General features: G+C 44.0%; 1 protein-coding gene across 8 annotated transcripts in view; it reads left to right on the top strand.

The window, feature by feature from the left end:
• Positions 1-9,933: 9,933 nt before the first annotated feature.
• AK3 (adenylate kinase 3) overlaps positions 9,934-19,144 on the top strand; it is a 75,356-nt gene continuing 66,145 nt past the window's right edge. For 3 of the 8 annotated variants that reach the window (XR_008536995.2, XR_010148987.1, XM_054657906.2), the window contains exon 1: positions 17,299-17,650. Coding sequence is in view for 4 of the 8 variants with exons in the window: in XM_054657906.2 (XP_054513881.1) it covers positions 17,500-17,650 (151 nt within the window). In the remaining 4 variants the exon portion in view is untranslated. Of the gene's footprint in view, positions 9,955-16,517; positions 16,633-17,254; positions 17,651-19,144 lie in introns of those variants that run through there. The other 5 variants (XM_054657907.2, XM_016960550.3, XM_016960548.3 and 2 more) reach the window with 5 other exon arrangements.

The following is a 19,144-nucleotide window of genomic DNA, read 5'->3' on the forward strand; positions in this document are numbered from 1 at the left end:
TCAGTGATTGGCTAGACTTTGTTGAACTATAGGGTGTATGGCATTTCATGGCTAATTGGCATCAGTTAGTCTAGAGTCTGCATAGCAAGAGACTTCAAGAGATCATTATTCAGCTCGAGAAGGAGTGAGATGTGACTGCAGTTACATCCCAATGCCTCTCTGGGCCTGATAATGTAAAGGGGTTCATATTTCTCAGATAAAAAATTTATCTTTTATCAGTGGCTTGCGCCTGTAATCGCAACACTTTGGGAGGCCAAGGCAGGCAGATTGTTTGAGCTCAGGAGTTTGAGACCAGCCTGGGCAACATGTCAAGACCCCACCGCTACTAAATTAGAAATTAGCTGGGTGTGGTATCAGGCACCTGTGGTCCCAGGTACTGGAGAGACTGAGGTGAGAGGATCACTTGAGCCCAGGAGGTTGAGGCTGCAGTGAGCCATGTTTGCACTGACTGGGGTGACAGAGCAAGACTGTCTTCAAACAAACAAACAAACAAACAAAACCTTTTCTTTTCCCTCCACACTTGATAAGAATGGTTTTTCACCTGCTTATCCACAAATTCCATGCCATTCTCAGGAAAAGTGAATTACAAGCCTGAAGCAAAACTGCAAAGAGGGCAGGGTTTGTCTGGAGGCTCCTTCCCCCACTTTCTGTACAGGAGTTTTCTTTGAGAGCATCATGAGCCAAGAGCCAGATTATTCTGGATTCCTTTCCCATCCCATCCAAATCCCAACCTCCCTGTGCCCAAAGCATAGTGGCTCTGCTGTCAGCTGTGACTAATATGATTAATTAACTTTTAAAAAGTTATTGCTAGGAGACAATATCTTAATGTGCTAATGTATTTGTCTTTTAATAGCAGTCTTTAAAAACTGGAGCCAAAGATGGGGGATAGAGGTAAAGAGAAGGATAATTTCAATGTCATATTACACAATTTGCCTGAAGAGATTATTTGTAGACAAGGCCCTCCGTTTACATAATGATAAGGCATGCCAACAACAGGAGCCTCACTGACCCTCTGAGACAGGCATGATCTTCATTATGCTATTGAGACAAGCGTGGATCAGAAAGGTCAAGTGCTCGCCAGGGTCTGTAGAGCTAATTAGTGATGAAACCAGGATGAGGACTCAGCTACCTTAGGCTAATTTGCACTTCATTTCTTTGCCACCTTATTCTACTGTGAGAGAATATTTAATGAGGTGGAAGTTGCAAATACTGACTGAAAAGAGACACTGTTTTTTTTTTTTGTCTGCAGATTTACATTATCCTTTGCTTTGTTTTTTTTTTTAAATAACACTTGTCACTACATTGAAAAGAAGGTGGGAAGGAAGGAGAGAAGAAAAGATAAGCAGAGCAAAAAAAGAGAGGGAGCAACCAGTATATACCTAGCATTTTACATATGCGAAATAAAAATTATAAGAGGTCATTGTTTTAGACTAAGTTTCTGCACTAGGCCCCAGCAGACCAGACTAAAAAGAATTTCCACATCCATGTCACCAAACCCAAACTAAATTGTTATCTGACCTTCCTAGAAATCCGAAGAAAGAGATAGTAGCCAATTTGCCAAATAGGCCAATCTTCAATTGGCAGGATAATGAAGTGCCTTCTGCTTTAACTCCTACCTAAAAGAAGTAGCCTGCAGTAACCTGATGTTAGCTCATCAGTTATTTTTCTATTGTTCTGTCTCCACCTCACAGGAAAGCAGCTTTGCAATGCCTGATACACACCGTTCTTTGCCTCTGCTTTCTTCACCTTTCCCTGTCTGTAATTCAGCCCTTTCTCAGCTCCTAGGAACACTTATTCTGTTTTACAGAATGAAGTGTTGTCCAACTCTAGAATCACAAATAAAACCAGGTGAGCTCTTTAAATTTGCTGTAATTTTGTCCTTTGACACATATATAATCTTATTTAAATCTTGCAGCAACCCCATAGGGCAGGTATTATCCTTCCCCTGTTTCATAGAGGCAGGCTGGTGAAGCTAAAAGAGGTTAATGATTTTGCTCAAGGTCTCTCAGCCTGTGAAAGTCAAACTCAGCTGTGTGTAACTGCAGATCCTGTGATCCAGGAAACTCTTGAATTTCAAGGAGGGCGATTACCCTCATGGGAGTAAATGATTACCTTTGTAAACCAAAAATAAAATCCTGAGCTTCCCAGCTGACGGATTGGACTCTTTCTTGGCCAAGAGAAATCTGAAAAACTGAGTCCCTGGCCATGATGGGATGGGAGGTCAGGCGCGCCTCATTATACTCCCTCGCTTTTACAGTTTAGACACAACTAATGCGCAGCATTCATGTTAAAATAGAGATCATGAAACTTAACAAGAGGGACTCTTTGTGAAAATAAGATACCAAATTATAAACAGGACCTGAGGCTATGCCCGACAAGGGTTAAGTCACAAACCCCTGCAGGTCACTCTGACCCAGACTTTCTTATCTTGACTTAAATGTTCCTTTCTGTGGACTTCAAATTTTTAGACAAACCTTTACTCCTTTAACCAATTCCAATTTTTCTTTTTCTTTCTTTCTTTTTTTTTTTTTTGAGACAGGGGTCACTTCATTACCTAGGCTAGAGTGCAGTGATGTGATCACTGCAGCCTTGACCTCCTAGGCTCAAGTGATCCTCCCATTTCAGCCTCCTGAGTAGCTGGGACTACAGGCACATGTCACCACCCTAATCTAATTTTTAAATTTTTTGTAGAGATGGAGTCTCACTAGATTGCCCAGGCTGGTCTTGAACTCCTGGGCTCAAGCCATCCTCCTGCTTTGGCCTCCCAAAGTACTGGGATTATAGGCATGAGCCGCTGTACCCAGCCCAATTCCAAATTAAAGAATATCTGAGTCCGCCTACGACCTGTAAGCTCCTGCTTCAAGATATCTCACCTTTTCAGGCCAAACCAATATATATCTTCCATGTATTGGTTTGTCTTTACCTGTAATCCCTGTCTCCTTGAAATGTCTAAAACCAAACTGTCACCGACTACCTTGGGCTCACTTCCTCAGGACTGCTTTGCGGCTGTGTTTCCAGGGGCCATGGTCACACATATTGGTTCAGATTAAACCTCTTTAAAACATTTTACAGCTTGTTTTTTTTTTCTGTTAACACATTATACGTGGGATCTGGGATAGAAATGCCCTGTATGGGCCACAGCCTGTGAATTAATGGGGCATTAATAGGATAACGTGATGTCTCATTTCTGGAGGGAAGTCAGTGCTATGGTGGGGGATGTTTTGTATCAGAGGACAAGCAATGCCTCAGGCTAAGAGAAACTAACCAAGGAAGTATGCTTTATGGCCAAGGTTATGGTATCTGACATCTGTCAGGAATGCCAAAAATAGATATGTGAGATTTGTAGAAAATTCCAAGAGAAAAAACTTCAGAACATGGGTTACCTCCATTACAAAGGAAGCCACTACCTGTACTTAGATTTCTATGAGCTAATCAGAGAGCAGTCACAATTTATAAAAATAGAACTGGTCATTACACAACCAGTTTCATTTGTTTTATTTTGCCTTTGACTTTCAGGAGTTGCTTTTTTAAATGTTTTAGAAAATGGGCCTGACGAGGTGGCTCATACCTGTAATCACAGCACTTTGGGAGGCCAAGGCGGGTGGATTGCTTGAGCTTAGGAGTTTGGGACCAGCCTAAGCAACATAGCGAGACTCCTTCTCTACAAAATATACAAAAATTAGCCGGGCATGATGGTGCGTACCTGTAGTCTCAGCTACTCGGGAAGCTGAGGTGGGGGGGATCACTTGAGCCCAGGAAGTGGAGGTTGCAGTGAGCCAAGGTTGCACTACTGCACTCCAGCCTGGATGACAGAGTGAGATCTTGTCTCAAAAAAAAAAGAAAGAAAAAAAGAAAAAGAAAGGAAGGGAGGGAGGAAGGGAAAGAAAGAGAAAAAGAGAGAGAGAGAAAGAAAGAAAGAAAGAGAAATAGAGAAAGAAGAAGAGAGAAAGGAAGGAAGAAAGGAAGGAAGGAAAGCTTGTTGCACAATTAACGAAGTGAAATCTTCAGAGACACATGGCCTCCATCCCTGTGCCTCAGCTCTCTATTCCCTTCTCCTCCTAGAGGTAATCAAGGTTTTTTTGTTTGTTTGTTTTGTTTTTTGAGATGGAGTTTTGCTCTTGTTGCCCAGGCTGGAGTGTAATGGTGCGATCTCTGCTCACTGCAACCTCCACCTCCTGGGTTCAAGCTATTCTCCTGCCTCAGCCTCCTGAGTAGCTGGAATTACAGGCATGTGCCACCATGCCCAGCTACTTTTGTGTTTTTAGTAGAGACAGGGTTTCTCAATGTTAGTCAAGCTGGTCTTAAACTCTCAGGTGATCCGCTTGCCTTGGCCTCCCAAAGTGCTGGGATTACAGGCGTGAGCCACCACGCCCAGCCTGGTAGTCAGGGTTTTTTGTTGTTCATTTTCATTTTATTTTTCTATTTCTCTGCCTCCCGGACTCAAACCATCCTCCCACTTCACCCTCTTGAGTAGCTGGGACTACAGATGCACACCACCATGCCCGGCTAATTTTTGTATTTTTGGTAGAGATGGGGTTTCACCATGCCACCCAGGCTGGTCTCCAACTCGTGAGCTCAGGTGATCCACCTACCTCAGCCTCCCAAAATGCTGGAATTACAGGCATGAGCCACCTTGCCTGGCTTGTTATTCTGGTTTAAAAAATGTAAGTATAAGGATCTATTCATATCCTCTTCTCCCTTTAGTTAAATGGTAGAATATTACCTTTATTTTTTGCCACCCTACTTTTTTCACTGGCAATCATGCCACAGATATTTCTTATGGGTTCTACAAGTGCACAGTATTTTACTATGTTAATGAATCTCAGTTTTATTCAATCATTCTGTGCTGAATGAACTTTGGGGATGTTTCTAGTCTCTTACTATTAAAAGTAGTGCTCACTGAATAATCTTATGTATATGTCTTTTTGTATTTTTGAGATAGATGGATCAATTGATAAATGGTATATAAAATTTTGCTAGATTTTGCCAAATTTCCCTTGAGAAAGAAAAGTAGCTCAGAGCAATCTGAAGAATGTGACGTATGTAAAATTTATTAGGACCAGAGAGACATGACAATGAGTCTTCAGGCCAGGCATGGTGGCTCATGCCTATAATCCCAGCAATTTGGGAGGCCAAGGCAGGTGGATCACCTGAGGTCAGGAGTTCAATACTAGCCTGGCCAACATGGTGAAACCCTGTCTTCACTAAAAATAAAAAAATTAGCTGGGCGTGGTGGCAGGTGCCTGTAATCCCAGCTACTCTGGAGGCTGAGGTAGGAGAATCGCTTGAACCCGGGCGGCGGAGGTTACACTGAGCCAAGATCGCACCTGTGCACTCCAGCCTGGGTGACACAGGGAGACTCTGTCTTGAAAAGAAAAAAAAAAAAAAAAAAAGAATGAGTCTTCAATCACAGCCTGCCCCCTTTCCCGGGTGTCATCCTCTCCCTCACCAGGGCAGCTGCTTAAAGGCAGTTTCTTTTTTCTTTTCTTTCTTTCTTTCTTTCTTTTTTTTCTTCCTTTCTCTTTCTTTCCTTCCCTCTCTCTCTCTCTCTTTTTTTTTTTGATACAGAGTATTGCTCAGTCACCCAGATTGGAGTGCAGTCGTCACTGCTCACTGTAATCTCTGCCTTCTGGGTTTAAGCAATTCTTGTGCCTCAGACTCCCGAGGAGCTGTAATTACAGGTGCATACCACCACACCTGGCTAATTTTTGTATTCTTTCGTAGAGATGGGGTTTCACCTTGTTGGCCAGGCTGGTTCTCAAAGTCCTGGCTTCAAGTGATCCACCCGCCTCACACTCCCAAAGTGCTGGGATTACAGGCATGAGCCACTGCACCCAGCCTGCTTAAAGGCATTTAGTTTTTTCTTTCCTTCCTTGTAGTTTCCAGACTAGCTGATAAATTCCCTAAAATGCTATCATAAATTGCACTATGTGGCCTTCACCCATTATATTCATGTTCTTGGGATTAGTGATACAAAGAATAATGTATAGCCAACCAATAGCTCATGTTCAATTTAGGAACCACCCCATTTTTTCCTTTGGAAACCCACTTGTAACTGCTGCTAATTGGAGCATATATTTCAGGGCAACTTGAACATATATTTCCGAAATTAAAGTAGTCGAATTTGGCCCAAATACACTTTTGATTTATACTAATTTTACCTCAGTTTCATTCTTAAGGCTGACACCCTCCTCATGGATGGTACCATTTTTTGCATTCCCACCAGCAAAATATGAGTGCCTCTTTCCTCACCGCCTGGTAAACACATTATATTGTCGAACTTTCAGATTTTTTCCCAATCTGATAGTTGAAAAATGGTATCTCATTTTAGTTTAAATTTGCATTTATTTTACGGGTAGTACGATTCAACATTTTCATATATTTAAAGGTCCTTTATTTTCATTTTGTGTGTGTGTGTGAACTGCAAAGTGTTTGTATCTCTTGCCTATCTTCCATAGGATGGGTTTCCTTCCCTTCTCCATCTTTAGAAGCCCATCATATATTAGGAATATTTGCAGCAGTGTGCTAAAGCTGGCTAGTGCCAGCTTGCAAGTGCTGACTGTTAAATTGTTAGGAATTTTGCAGTCCCGCTGATGTAGCATTAGTGCAGCTGATATTATATTGGCAAGTTAACACTGGCTATGGTGGAGTATTTACTCTATGGAAATTGGCAAATGCGATAACATCCTCCTGACCCCCACTCCCGGGAAGAACACATTACTGGACATTAACCCATTGTCTATGACATAAATTGGAAATCATATTCCCGGTTTGTCATTTATCTTTTAATTTTGCTTATGACGTCTTTTGCTATGCAAAAATGTTATTGTTGTTTTGTATACTTCAAATTTTGGTCTTTTCCTGTATTGCATCTGGATTTTGAGTTAGAGTTAGAAAAGTGTTTCCAATTTCTTGATTATAGAAAATTTTCATCATATTTTCTTCTAGTATTTATATAGCTTTACTTCTTTCAAAAAATTAGATATTTGATCCATTGGAATTTATCTTACGTGGAAAAACAGATATGATGGTGCTCTTGTTTGAACATGTCCTCCTAATTTCATGTGTTGGAAATGTAACTCCCAAATTTATAGATTGGTGGCATTTGGATGTGGGGCCTTTGGGAGATAATTAGGATTAGATAAAGTCATCAGGGTAGGGCCTCCATAATGGGACTGGTGGCTTTATAAGAAGACCAGAGACCTGAGAGGTTGACATGCTCTTGCTCTCTTGCCATGTGATGCACTCTGTCATATTATGATGTAGTAGGAAGGCCCTTACCCGATGCTGGCACCCTGCTCTTGGACTTCCCAGCCCCCAGAATCACGAGCTAAATAAGCTTATTTTCTTTATAAATTACTCAGTCTGAGGTATTCTGTTATAGCAACGGAAAACAGACTAAGACAGATTGTATCTTCTTCCACTGGCTACCCATTTATCACAGGACTATTTATTAAGAAGGTCTTCTTTTTCTCTGTTGATCTGAGATGGCATATTTACCACTTATTAGATTTCCAGATGTCATTAAGTTTATTTTTGGGTTTTCTTATTTTTTAAAATTTTTGGATTTTCTATTCTGTTTTATTCATGTGCTGCCATGGGTTTGAACATTTGTCCCCACCAAAACTTACGTTGAAATTTATGCCATTGAGACAGTGTTGGGAGGTGGGATCTTTGGGAAGTATCTGGGCCACGGGGCTCCACCCTCCTGAGTGGGTTTAGTGCCTTAATAAAGGGGCTTTCAGGCATGGTCTCTTTGTCTCTCTCTCCCTCTCTCTCTCTCTCCCACCAGATGCTAGCACCTGATCTTGGACTTCTCAGCCTCCAGAACTGTGAGCCAATATGTTTCTTTTTCATTATAAATTATCCAGTCTCAATATTTTGTTATAGCAGCACAGAATCCACCAGGGACTCATGTTGGGTCTACATTTAAAATATATGCAAGAAGAGGGCATCTGCAGAGGACAGCTGCCCGGCACAAGTGCCAGTCTGAGTGGAGTGAGGAAGATGTCTCCATGTAGACGGCAGTACAGTGTGGCTCAGGGTTTTGGAGTCTGCACAGAGTGAGTAGAATGCTCATAGCGATAAGCAGCCTGGCCTGTGATGTCAGAGCCCAGAAGTGGTGAGAAGGATGTCTGTGGAGGGGGTGGTCTGGTCCAGCATAGAGTGTCAGAGCCCCAGCCAGATAAGAGTGTCCATATATCAGGCTGATGAGTGGTCGGTATGGAATTCTGTAACCCAAGTGGGGTGAGGAGGACATAGAATAAACTAAAATATGTGTCAATATGATTTTCTTATGGTACAGGCTTCCTCATTGTCCGTCTTTCTCAGATATTCTTATTTATCCTTCCAAGTGAACGTCCTAATAAAATTGTCTTAGCTCTAAGGCTCCCTCTTCTGTTTCTTTTGCAAAGTGTTAAACAATATGACATTGTAGTATCTGAGTTCCACCTTCTCTGTTCTGTTCCTTGACTTTTGTCTAGACCTTACCTTTCTTTTTTCTCTAATATCCTTGTCTGGATAATTTGAATTCTACTCCCAGAAGTTTCTCCTCAGAGAAAGCATTTCCTATATGCATCCAGTACAATTTGAAATCACTAATTTAGCTGCTGAATAATTATGGAATTTGGGGCAAAATTATCCTCATTTTTAAAATCTATAAATTGTAAATGAAATGTAATTTATTTCATAAGGGTTTTTTTTGACAACTAGAAGTAATTTTCTTTTTTCTCTTTTTTTCCTTTTTTTTTTTTTTTTTTGAGACAGAGTCTCATTCTGTCACCCAGATTGGAGTAGAGTGGCACGATCTCAGCTCACTGCAACCTCCACCTGCCAGGTTCAAGCAATTCTCCTGCCCCAGCCTCCTGAGTAGCTGGGACTACAGGCAGGCACCACCATGCCTGGCTAATTTTTTGTATTTTTAGTGGAGACAGGGTTTCACCATGCTGGCCAGGCTGGTCTCAAACTCCTGACCTTCTGATCTGCCCACTTCGGCCTCCCAAAGTACTGGGGTTACAGGAGTGAGCCACTGTGCCCAGCCTAGAAATAATTTTCAATCAGTTCTCAGTCCTACCTATCAGCAGAATTTGACTCACTTCATCATATTCTTCTTGAAACACATTCTTCAATTGACTTGCATGACACCATACTCACCCAATTTTCTTCTTAATTGGCCTCTCCCTCTCTTTCAGGTTTTTTCATTGTTTCTTCCATATCTTCCAACCTCAAAATGTTAGAGAACCTCAGAACTCAGATTTCAGACTTCTCCTCTCTATCTAAAGTTGCTCCCTAGTGAGCTTGTACCATCTCAAAAATTTAAACATATTGACAACCCTCAAATTTATATCTCCAGCCTGGACCTCTACCCTGTGGTCAAAATTTATACATCTGCCTCCTTCCTTATTTTCTCTGCCTGGATGTCCAACAGGTATCTCGAAGTTAACTTATTCCAAAACAACTCTAATATTTTCACCCAACCTGTTTCTCTTATAGTCTTCCCAATCTCAGCTAATGACAATTCTATTCTCCCAGTAGCTCAGGAGAAATCTCTTTTTTTCCCTCACTTTAATCCATCAAATCTACCAGGGACTCATGTTGGGTCTACATTTAAAATATATGCAAGAAGAGGGCATCTGCAGAGGAGAGCTGCCCAGCACAAGTGCCAGAGTCTGAGTGGAGTGAGGAAGATGTCTCCATGTAGAGGGCAGTACAGTGTGGCTCAGGGTTTTGGAGTCTGCACAGAGTAAGTAGAATGCTCATAGTCATAAGCAGCCTGGCCTGTGATGTCAGAGCCCAGAAGTGGTGAGAAGGATGTCTTTGGAGGCGGTGGTCTGGTCCAGCATAGAGTGTCAGAGCCCCAGCCAGATAACAGCGTCCATATATCGGGCTGATGAATTGTCGGCATGGAATTCTGTAACCCAAGTGGGGTGAGGAGGACATCTGCATGAAGAAAGGGTAGGCAGTGGTGATAGAAGGTTGGGTATACACAGAGTGACTGATCATAAATGTGGATACATGAAGGACATGAGAGTCTGTTAGAGACACTAACTCAAAATCCAGAAGCAATGTGTTACTGTGTGTTAGGTAGATAAGAATAAAAGAAGACTGAATGTAGTGGTTCACACCTGTAATCCCAATATTTTAGAGGCTGAGGTGGGAGGATCCCTGGAGCCCAGGTATTTGAGACCAACCTGGCCAACATAGCAAGATCTTGTCTCTACTAAAAAAAATTAAAAATAAATAAATAAATAAAAATTAGTGGGGAGTGATGGCATGTGCCTGTAGTTCCAGCTACTTGGGAGGCTGAAGCAGTAGGATCAATTGAGCCCAGGAGGTTGAGGCTGCAGTGAGGTATGATCATGCCACTGCTCTCCAGCCTGGGTGACAGAGTAAGACTCTGTCTCTAAAAAATAAAATTAAATTAAATTAAAATTGGTGGCTTCAATATATGAGGAGAAGACAAGACTAGGATTGTAGTGAAGGATGGAAGGGAAAAAATGAAAATAAATCCTAGAATATTAGATCAGAAATGAAGGTATCAATGTAAACTCATGGCTTCAGTAATACATAGATAAACATAGAAATAAATGTAGATGTAAACGTGTGTGTAAATGAATACAAACATATTTACATATTCCTTAGCCCTGTCCTCTGAGAGGGCCTTAAAGCATCAACACATTAATAGTAATGAGCACACTGAATGCACGGGCCTCAGTTTCTAAATTCCATATTCCACTAAAGGAAACCAGGGATTCTTGGAGAAATGGTTGATCTCAGCCATTTCAATGTGTTGCTGGGTCTAGGAAGTCCAAGATGAACCTGGACCTTCTTATGCCAGAAAGTAAAGAAGTGCACAAAGAGTAATGGGGACATGCCAAAAGGACACAGATGCTAGCTAACACGAAGGAGATTCCATTAGCCAAATCTTAAATGATTTGAACATCAAAATAAATAATAATGACAATGGCTTACAACCAATTTAATAAAATAAGAAACCATATAAATAAATGTAAGATAGTGAGTAAATTAAAAGTTTGATGAAAGATAAGGTATTTACAAAGTCTGAACTTCAACTACCCTCTCAAAGAATTTTTTTTTTTTTTTTTTTTAAAGACAGGGTCTCACTCCGTTGCCCAGGCTCTAGTGCAGTGGTACGATCATAGCTCCCTGCAGCCTCCACCTCCTGGGCTCAAGTGATCTTCCCACCTCAGCACCCCACTCAACCCACTCCCTGAGAGGCTAAGAATATAGGCTGGGCCACCATGCCCAGCTAATTTTTTTTGAATTGTTGCCCAGCTGGTCTTAAACTCCTGAGCTCAAGCAATCCTCCCTCCTCAGCCTCCCAAAGTGCTGGGATTATAGGCGTGAGCCACCGTGCCGGGCCTAGAATACTTGTTAATTACAAATGGAAAAAGAGTAATTTCATAGTGGAGAGATCCTGCAGACACCACCTTAACTGGGTGATCAAAGTTAGCATCATCAATAATGCAACACATTAAAATCATGTGCCATCTGATAGAACATAACAAAATCACAGCACTACTTCTGTAATATTATCTACCAAAGATGAATAAGCTGAATAGAATCATGAGAGAACATCAGATAAACTCAAAGAGAGGGTGTTCTACAACATAACCTTCCCATAATCTTCAAGAGTGTCAAGGTCATTACACTGGCATAGTATGGGAAGTTAAAAAAGAAAACAAAACAATGAACAAAGAGTGTCAAAGTCATAAAAGTCAAGGAAAGACTAAGGAATTACTCCAGATTGAAAGAGAACTGAAAGAGAATAAAGACATGGAAACTGAATGCAATGTGTGATCTTGAAAATCACACAACTAAAATTTACTGTATGATTTCATAACTTCTGTTATAAAGAACATTAGTGGAACATTTGGGGAAAACTGAATAAGGTCTGATTAAATGTTAGTCATGTGATTTTTTTCTTATTTTAAAAGTTATAGTGTGGTTATGCAAAAATGTCATTGTAGGAAACATACATGAAAGTATTCAAGAATGATGGGGCATCTCAAATGGCTCAGAAAAAAAGAATCTTTGTACTGTATTTGCAACTTTTCTATAAGTTTGAGATTATTTCTAGGAAATGAATATTTGTATTCAGAATCCAACTAGCTCTCATCACCTATACCAAGCAAGCCCAAGTCATCATCCTCTCTCACTTGCATTATTACTTAAAACCACCATGATCACTTTATTTTCTCCCATGGCTTCTGTGGTTCAGGAACTTAGGAAGGGCTCAGCTGGATAGTTTTGGCTTGAGGTGTCTCACGCAAGTGCAGTTAGATGGCTAGAGTTGGGACACCCAGGGAATAAAGCACTACTCTCTCCATGTCATCTCAGGACGTTCCTAAGTGGTTTCTCCATGTGGGCTAATCTGGACTTCCTTACAGCCTGTTGGCCTCAGGGCAGTCAGATTCCCCATGTGGCAGCTATAGGCTTCCAAAATGAGTGTCCTGGTGAACAAATCAGAAGCTGCTTTGTCTTTTATGACTTAGCCTTGGAAGTCACATAATATCACTTTTACCATGCTCAATTGGTCAAAACAGTCACAGAAGCCTATTCAGTTAAAGGTGGAGGGGACAGGGACCTCACCTCTTGATGGGAGCAGTGTCGAAGATAAGCTCATGGACTGGGAGTGGGCGTCGTGGCCGTCTTCAGACAATACCATTTGCCACAGTGGTTTGTTAGGCCCTGTAAGGTCTGGACCCTCACTACCTCCCTGAGTTTTCTTGTTGAATAACTTTCATTTCTTGCTCTCTCTGTTCCAGGCAGAATAGCTTCTTTGGAAACTCAAGCACACTCCACCCTCAGGGCCTTTGCGTTTGTTCTTTTTCTCTCTAGAACATTCTTCCCCCAGATATTATTTATTTATTTTCGAGACAGAGTCTCACTTTATCGCCCAGGCTGGAGTGCAATGGTGCGATCTCGGCTCACTGCAACCTCCATTTCCCGGGTCCAAGTGATTTTCCTGCCACAGCTTCTTGAGTAGTTGGGATTACAGGTGTGCACCACCACGCCTAGCTAATTTTTGTTTGTTTGTTTGTTTATTTATTGAGACAGAGTCTCACTCTGTCACCCAGGCTGCAGTGCAATGGCGTGATCTTGGCTCACTGCAACCTCTGCCTCCTGGGTTCAAGTGTTCAAGTGATTCTTATGCCTCAGCTTCCCAAGTAGCTGGGACTACAGGCACATGCCATCCCACCCAGCTATTTTTTGTATTTTTAGTAGAGACGGGGGTTTCACCATGTTGGCCAGGCTGGTCTCAAATTCCTGACCTTAAGTGATCCGCTCATCTTGGCTTCCCAAAGTGCTGGGATTACAGGTGTGAGCCAACACATCCGGCCAGGATATTCATTTATTTATTGAGACAGGGTCTTGCTCTGTTGCCCAGGCTGGAGTACAGTGGTGTGATCACAGCTCACTACAGCCTCAACCTTCCAGGCTCAAGCAATCCTCCCACCTCAGCTTCCCAAATAGTTGGGACCACAGGTGCACACCACCGCACTGGCTAATGTTCTTCTTCTTCTTCTTCTTCTTTTTTTTTTTTTTTTGTAGAGGAGGGGTGTCATTATGTTGCCTAGGCTGGTCTCAAACTCCTGGACTCTAGTGATCCTCCTGTCTTGGCCTCCCAAAGTGCTGGGATTACAGGTGTGAGCCACCACACCTGGCCTGGAGTGGATTTTTATAGTAGTGGATAACTGATGCACCTTCCTTCTCTTTGTCTTACTACAATCACTACAATCCTAGTAATTATTTCTCAAACATGAACCCTCCTATTCTTTTGTTCTCACCTAGGTAACACATAGTGTGAAGCAACATACAAACACATATACATGTTTCTTGGAAACAAGCTGTATTAGTTCCCTAGAGCTACAGTAACAAATTACCACAAACTAGGGGGCTTGAAACAATAGAAAGTTATTCTCTCACAGTTCTAGTGACTACAATTCATAGCCAAGGTAAGGGCAGGGTTATTCTCTCCCAAGGATCCTAGGGGAGAATCAGCTTTGTGTCTTTCTCTTGGCTTCTAGTGTCCCCAGCAATCTTTGGTGTTCCTTGGCTTGTAGCTGTATAAGCCCAATATCTGCTTCCATCATCACATGGCATTCTCCTGCTATGTTTTCAGGTCATATTGTATTAAGAGCTGCCCATCTTCCACTATGACCTGATCTTAACTACTTATGTCTGCAAAGACCCTATGTGTAAGTAAGGTCATCTTCTGAGGTACTGGGGATTAGGACTTCAATATATCTCCTGGGGGAATACAATTCAACCCATGACACATGCCTATCATTTCCCCCTCAGTTGTACATTGTAGAGCCCTTAAACATTTCAGTCTTCAATGTGACAAAGGCCGGGCATGGTGGCTCATGCCTGTAATCCCAGAACTTTGGCAGGCCAAAGCAGGAGGATCATTTGAGGTCAGGAGTTCGAGACCAGCCTGGCCAAAATGGCAAAACCGCTACTAAAAATACAAAAATTAGCTGGGCATGGTGGTGCAGGCCTGTAGTCCCAGTTACTTGGGAGGCTGAAGCAAGAGAATCTCTTGAATCCAGGAGGCAGAGGTTGCAGTGAGCCAATATCTCGCCACTGCACCAGCCTGGGTGACAGAGAGACTCCGTCTCAAAAACAAACAAACAAAAGTGACAAAACAGTAATTCTTAGTATTTAATCAACAAAACCCTGTTGAGTGCCTACTATGTGCAAAGCACTCATCTGGGCTTTATTTGCTTCAAACTAATCTGTATAAACACTTGGTCATTAAATTAGAATTTGAATGAATTTGACCTCAGTGTTTTTCAGTTGGAACAAGGTAGGCAGTGAGGAACAGATCCATACAAAGGCCTGTGAATGGCGAAAAGACTATGCCAGGCACAGTTGCCAGGAGATTTCACAGACTGGCAGTTACTCATTTGTAATCAACAACCTTTTGCAAAGCCAAAGTTGATCGGTGTTTTGTGGGCCTGTTAATATGACCACGACACTCAGCTTTTCATCCCCGCAATGACAGGATGATTCCTCAGCTATTTTTGTTTGTTTGAACATTTTTTTTTCTAAACCAAATTTCCCCAGGATTTTCTTTCTGGTTTCTTTTGGAGCTGAAACCTCCTATGTTCCCAGCTTTGGAGATTAGAAGTACTTTATCCACACCTTCAGATTTTCCAGTATTGCATAAGTTGTACTTGTCCAGACTTGCTCATTCTTCAGTTAGTTCTGTTCAAGTTTTCTCATCCTTTCATTTATGTTGTTTACTTCATCCCTTCCTCTGCTTTCCATGGGTTATTTTGATGTCCTTTTCCCAATTACATGAATTCAATGTTTAATTCATTTATTTTCATTCTTTTCATTCTTTCTTGCTTAGTAATGAGTATGTATGAGCCCTGCTGGGCACAGTGGGGTGGCTCAAGCCTGTAATCCCAGCACTTGGAGAGGTCAAGGCGGGCAGATCATTTGAGGTCAGGAGTTTGAGATCAGCCTGGCCAACATGATGAAACCCCATCTCTACGAAAAATATAAAAATCAGCTGGGCGTGGTGGCGGGTGCCTGTAATTCCAGCTACTCGGGAAGCTGAGGTATAAGAATCACTTGAACCTGGGAAGTAGAGGTTGCAGTGAGCTGAGATCGCATCACAGCACTCCAGCCTGGGCAACAAAACAAGACCCCGTCTCAAACAAACAAAACGAGGCCGGGCGCGGTGGCTCACATCTGTAATCCCAGCACTTTGGAAGGCCAAGGCGGGTGGATCACCTGAGGTCGGGAGTTTCAGACCAGTCTAACCAACAGGAAGAAACCCTGTCTGTACTAAAAATATAAAATTAGCCGGGTGCGGTAGCGTGTGCCTGTAATCCCAGCTACTCGGGAGGCTGAGGCAGGAGAATCACTTGAACCCGGGAGGCAGAGGTTGCCGTGAGCCGATTGCACTCCAGCCTGGGCAACAAGAGCAAAACTCTGTCTCAAAGAAAAAAAAATGTACAAGGTATGTATTTTCTCTTTCTTTTCCACACCAGAAAGTATAAAGGCTAATGCCTTTTCTAAGTACCAGGCTGTCTACCTATTGAAATCCCCCATCCATTCACTCAGCTAAGATTCACTGACTGTCTCACCCTGAAGTCATTTCTATCTTCTTTGGAATCAGTTCTGGACCTCTGAGGAGAATGGTAACTGTGTTTTATTTTCAGAGAGGCTTCTTTCTGCCTTAGCATAGTGTCCCAGGACAAAGCAATGATAATAAATGGACAACCATTATTGAACATTGACCCTGTAGCTGGCATTGCACTAAGTACTACATTATTTTAACTCCTCCATTCTACTCCTCTATGCCCATTTTACAGGCAAAATGATACTCACTCGAATGTTTTTGTCCTCTGTTTCCATTCTTGAAACATGCCAAACCTCCAGTTTTAGGGCCTTTCCCTAAAACTGGACATAGGAAGGGCCCATGTCTCTCTCTTCCGTATTCTAATTAAGCGCTCGGCACACATGCCATCTCTTCACAGCCTTTCCGACCGCCTGTCTACAACAGCCTGCCTCCACAGTTTCACACACTCCTTTACGTTATTTATAACAGAGTCTCACTCAATGAAAGCTGGATTTCCTCTCCTGTAAAATGAGGTAGGCCCTCTCGGCTCAAGGTCACTCCCTGTGATTCTACACAGAGAGGGAGTGGGAAGAGGGCGCTCGGCAGCAGAGGAGGAGGAGGGAAGGGCGAAGGCGGGAGTGGGTGCAGAAGCGGGGGGTCTGGCGGTCCAGGGGGGTAGAGGGGAGGGGCGGATTCGAGTGGGCGCCAGGTGGAGCGGGGACAAGGGTTGTCAGGGGAGCACGAAAGGGGTCGCGGTGTGTCCGGCAAGGACTGGGTAGGGCAGCGCCTGCTATGGACTAGGGGCGAGGGCTACGAAAGGGTTGTTGGAGGGATGGATGCGGGTGGATTCCGAAACCAAGCGGCTCCGAGGGGCGACTAGAGGTGGGGAGGGGGCGCGCGGGAGTTGCCAAGGTCGGACAGAGGGGAGCGCGGTCTATCCGGCTGGGAATGGGCCGGACAGGGCGCGGGGTTCCGGGGTCGCGGAGAGGCGCGGAGGTAGATCTGAGCTGAGTGGAGGGCGCGTGGGGGTGGGTGCAGAGGGGCGCCGAAGGGATCCGGGCCCAGCCGGCCGGTGGAGAGGGGCCGCGGAGAGGCGCAGGTGGGAGCTGGGCGGCCGAGCGAGCGCAGAGGGGGCGCGGCTTGCGCGGCTGGGCGGGAACAGGCGCTCGGTCGGGGGCGGGGGCTGCGCCGGGGTCGCCGAGAGGCGGACGCAACAGCGGGGTCCCGCGCAGTCTGGGCGGCCCCAGTGGCTGTCGGCTCACTTCCGGGAACGCCGGGGAACCGCAGTAGCCGCCTGCTAGTGGTGCTGCCAGCCGGCCGGCGCAGGCTGCCGAGCGGGTGAGCGCGCAGGCCAGGCCAAAGCCCTGGTGCCCGCGCCGTGCGGGCCTCAGTCTGCGGCCATGGGGGCGTCCGCGCGGCTGCTGCGAGCGGTGATCATGGGGGCCCCGGGCTCGGGCAAGGGCACCGTGTCGTCGCGCATCACTACACACTTCGAGCTGAAGCACCTCTCCAGCGGGGACCTGCTCCGGGGCAACATGCTGCGGGGCACAGGTGGGAGCTCTGGGCCCAGGGCCGGCCGTGCGCTGTCACCCGGGTCGGACTTTGCGGGCGAGGGGCCGAAGCTGGGCACGCGGGTCCCTGGCTGCGGGCGCGGCATTTCCCTCCCGCCGCCCGGGACAGAGACCTCGGGCTGCTGAGCGACTGCGCCCCCAAACCTCCGGCCTCCGTGGGCCGCTTCGGGCGGGTTATGGGGTGGCGGTGGGGGAAGGGACTGGAAAGTTAGGTCAAGCTCGAAGTTCAGAGATGAAAGGAAACCACGGGGCTTTGTTTCAGAGGCCCAAGTCTTCCCAGTGGCAGCCACTCTTGGGGGTCCGTCGAGCTGAGCTGCAGCTTATTCAACGTGCTGGTGCATTTGGAAGACTGTCATTAGCCCTGCTAGAGTTTGCTCGTTCTGTTTTCTTTTCTTTTCTTTTCTTCTTTCTTTCTTTCTTTCTTTCTTTCTTTCTTTCTTTCTTTCTTTCTTTCTTTCTTTCTTTTTCTCTTTTTTGGTGTGGTTAAGCTCTATGAGATCTTGTAGTTCTGACCTTTCCCCCATATTCCCAAGGCCAAGTAGTATTTACCCTTGTTGCAGTCATAAAATTATCTCATTTTGATATCCTTAGATTTCGTAGACACGAAGGCTATTCTTGTGCATGGTTATATAAAATATTTTGTTTCTCATGCCAAATAAATTCTTACAGCTCGGCACGAAAGGCAGTTAAGAATCTACACTATACAATGGGTGGATTTGTGGTGTGTAAATTCCCTCTTAAGAGGGTTGTTTTTGAAAAGCTAGTAGCAGGAGTTTTTTTCTCAAAAAATGTTGACCTTACTTTTCAAAATAGAACCCGTTTTGAAACTCATTTTGAAACCCATTTACATAGAAATAATGCTTACACAAGGCCTTTTACTTTTGTTTTCCTTTTTTTTTTTTTTTTTGTGAGGATAGCAAACAGGATAGACGTGCATAGCATAAAAAACAGCGCCCTCTTTCGTTCCCTACCTCAGTCCCATTCTTCGGAGGGGAACAGAGTTTCCTTCTAGAAAGCTTTACTTTTTAAGCGCAGATACGTGTACCTTTTTTCTTTTTTTCTTTTTGGTTTGTTTGTTTTTTGAGACGGAGTCTTGCTCTGTCTGCCTCCTGGGTTCAAGCAATTCTCCTGTCTCAGCCTCCCTAGGAGCTGGGACTACAGGCGCATGCCACCACGCCGGGCTAATTTTTTGTATTTTTAGTAGCGATGGGGTTTCACTGTGTTAGCCAGGCTGGTCTCCATCTCCTGACCTCGTAATCCACCCGACTCGGCCTTCCAAAGTGCTGGGATTACAGGTGTGAGCCACCGCGCCCGGCCAACGTGTATCTTTTCTTGTATGTAATATGTGAGCACACTATGTGTATATACTCTGCACTAGTGTGGTTTCACTTTGTGTCTGGGATATATTTCACATGAAAACGGACAAATCCATTTCATTCTGTTTTTGTAGTATGTATTTTCTGAATCTAGTATG

The sequence above is a fragment of the Pan troglodytes genome, chromosome 11, assembly GCF_028858775.2.
Source record: "Pan troglodytes isolate AG18354 chromosome 11, NHGRI_mPanTro3-v2.0_pri, whole genome shotgun sequence".
Lineage (NCBI taxonomy): Eukaryota > Metazoa > Chordata > Mammalia > Primates > Hominidae > Pan > Pan troglodytes.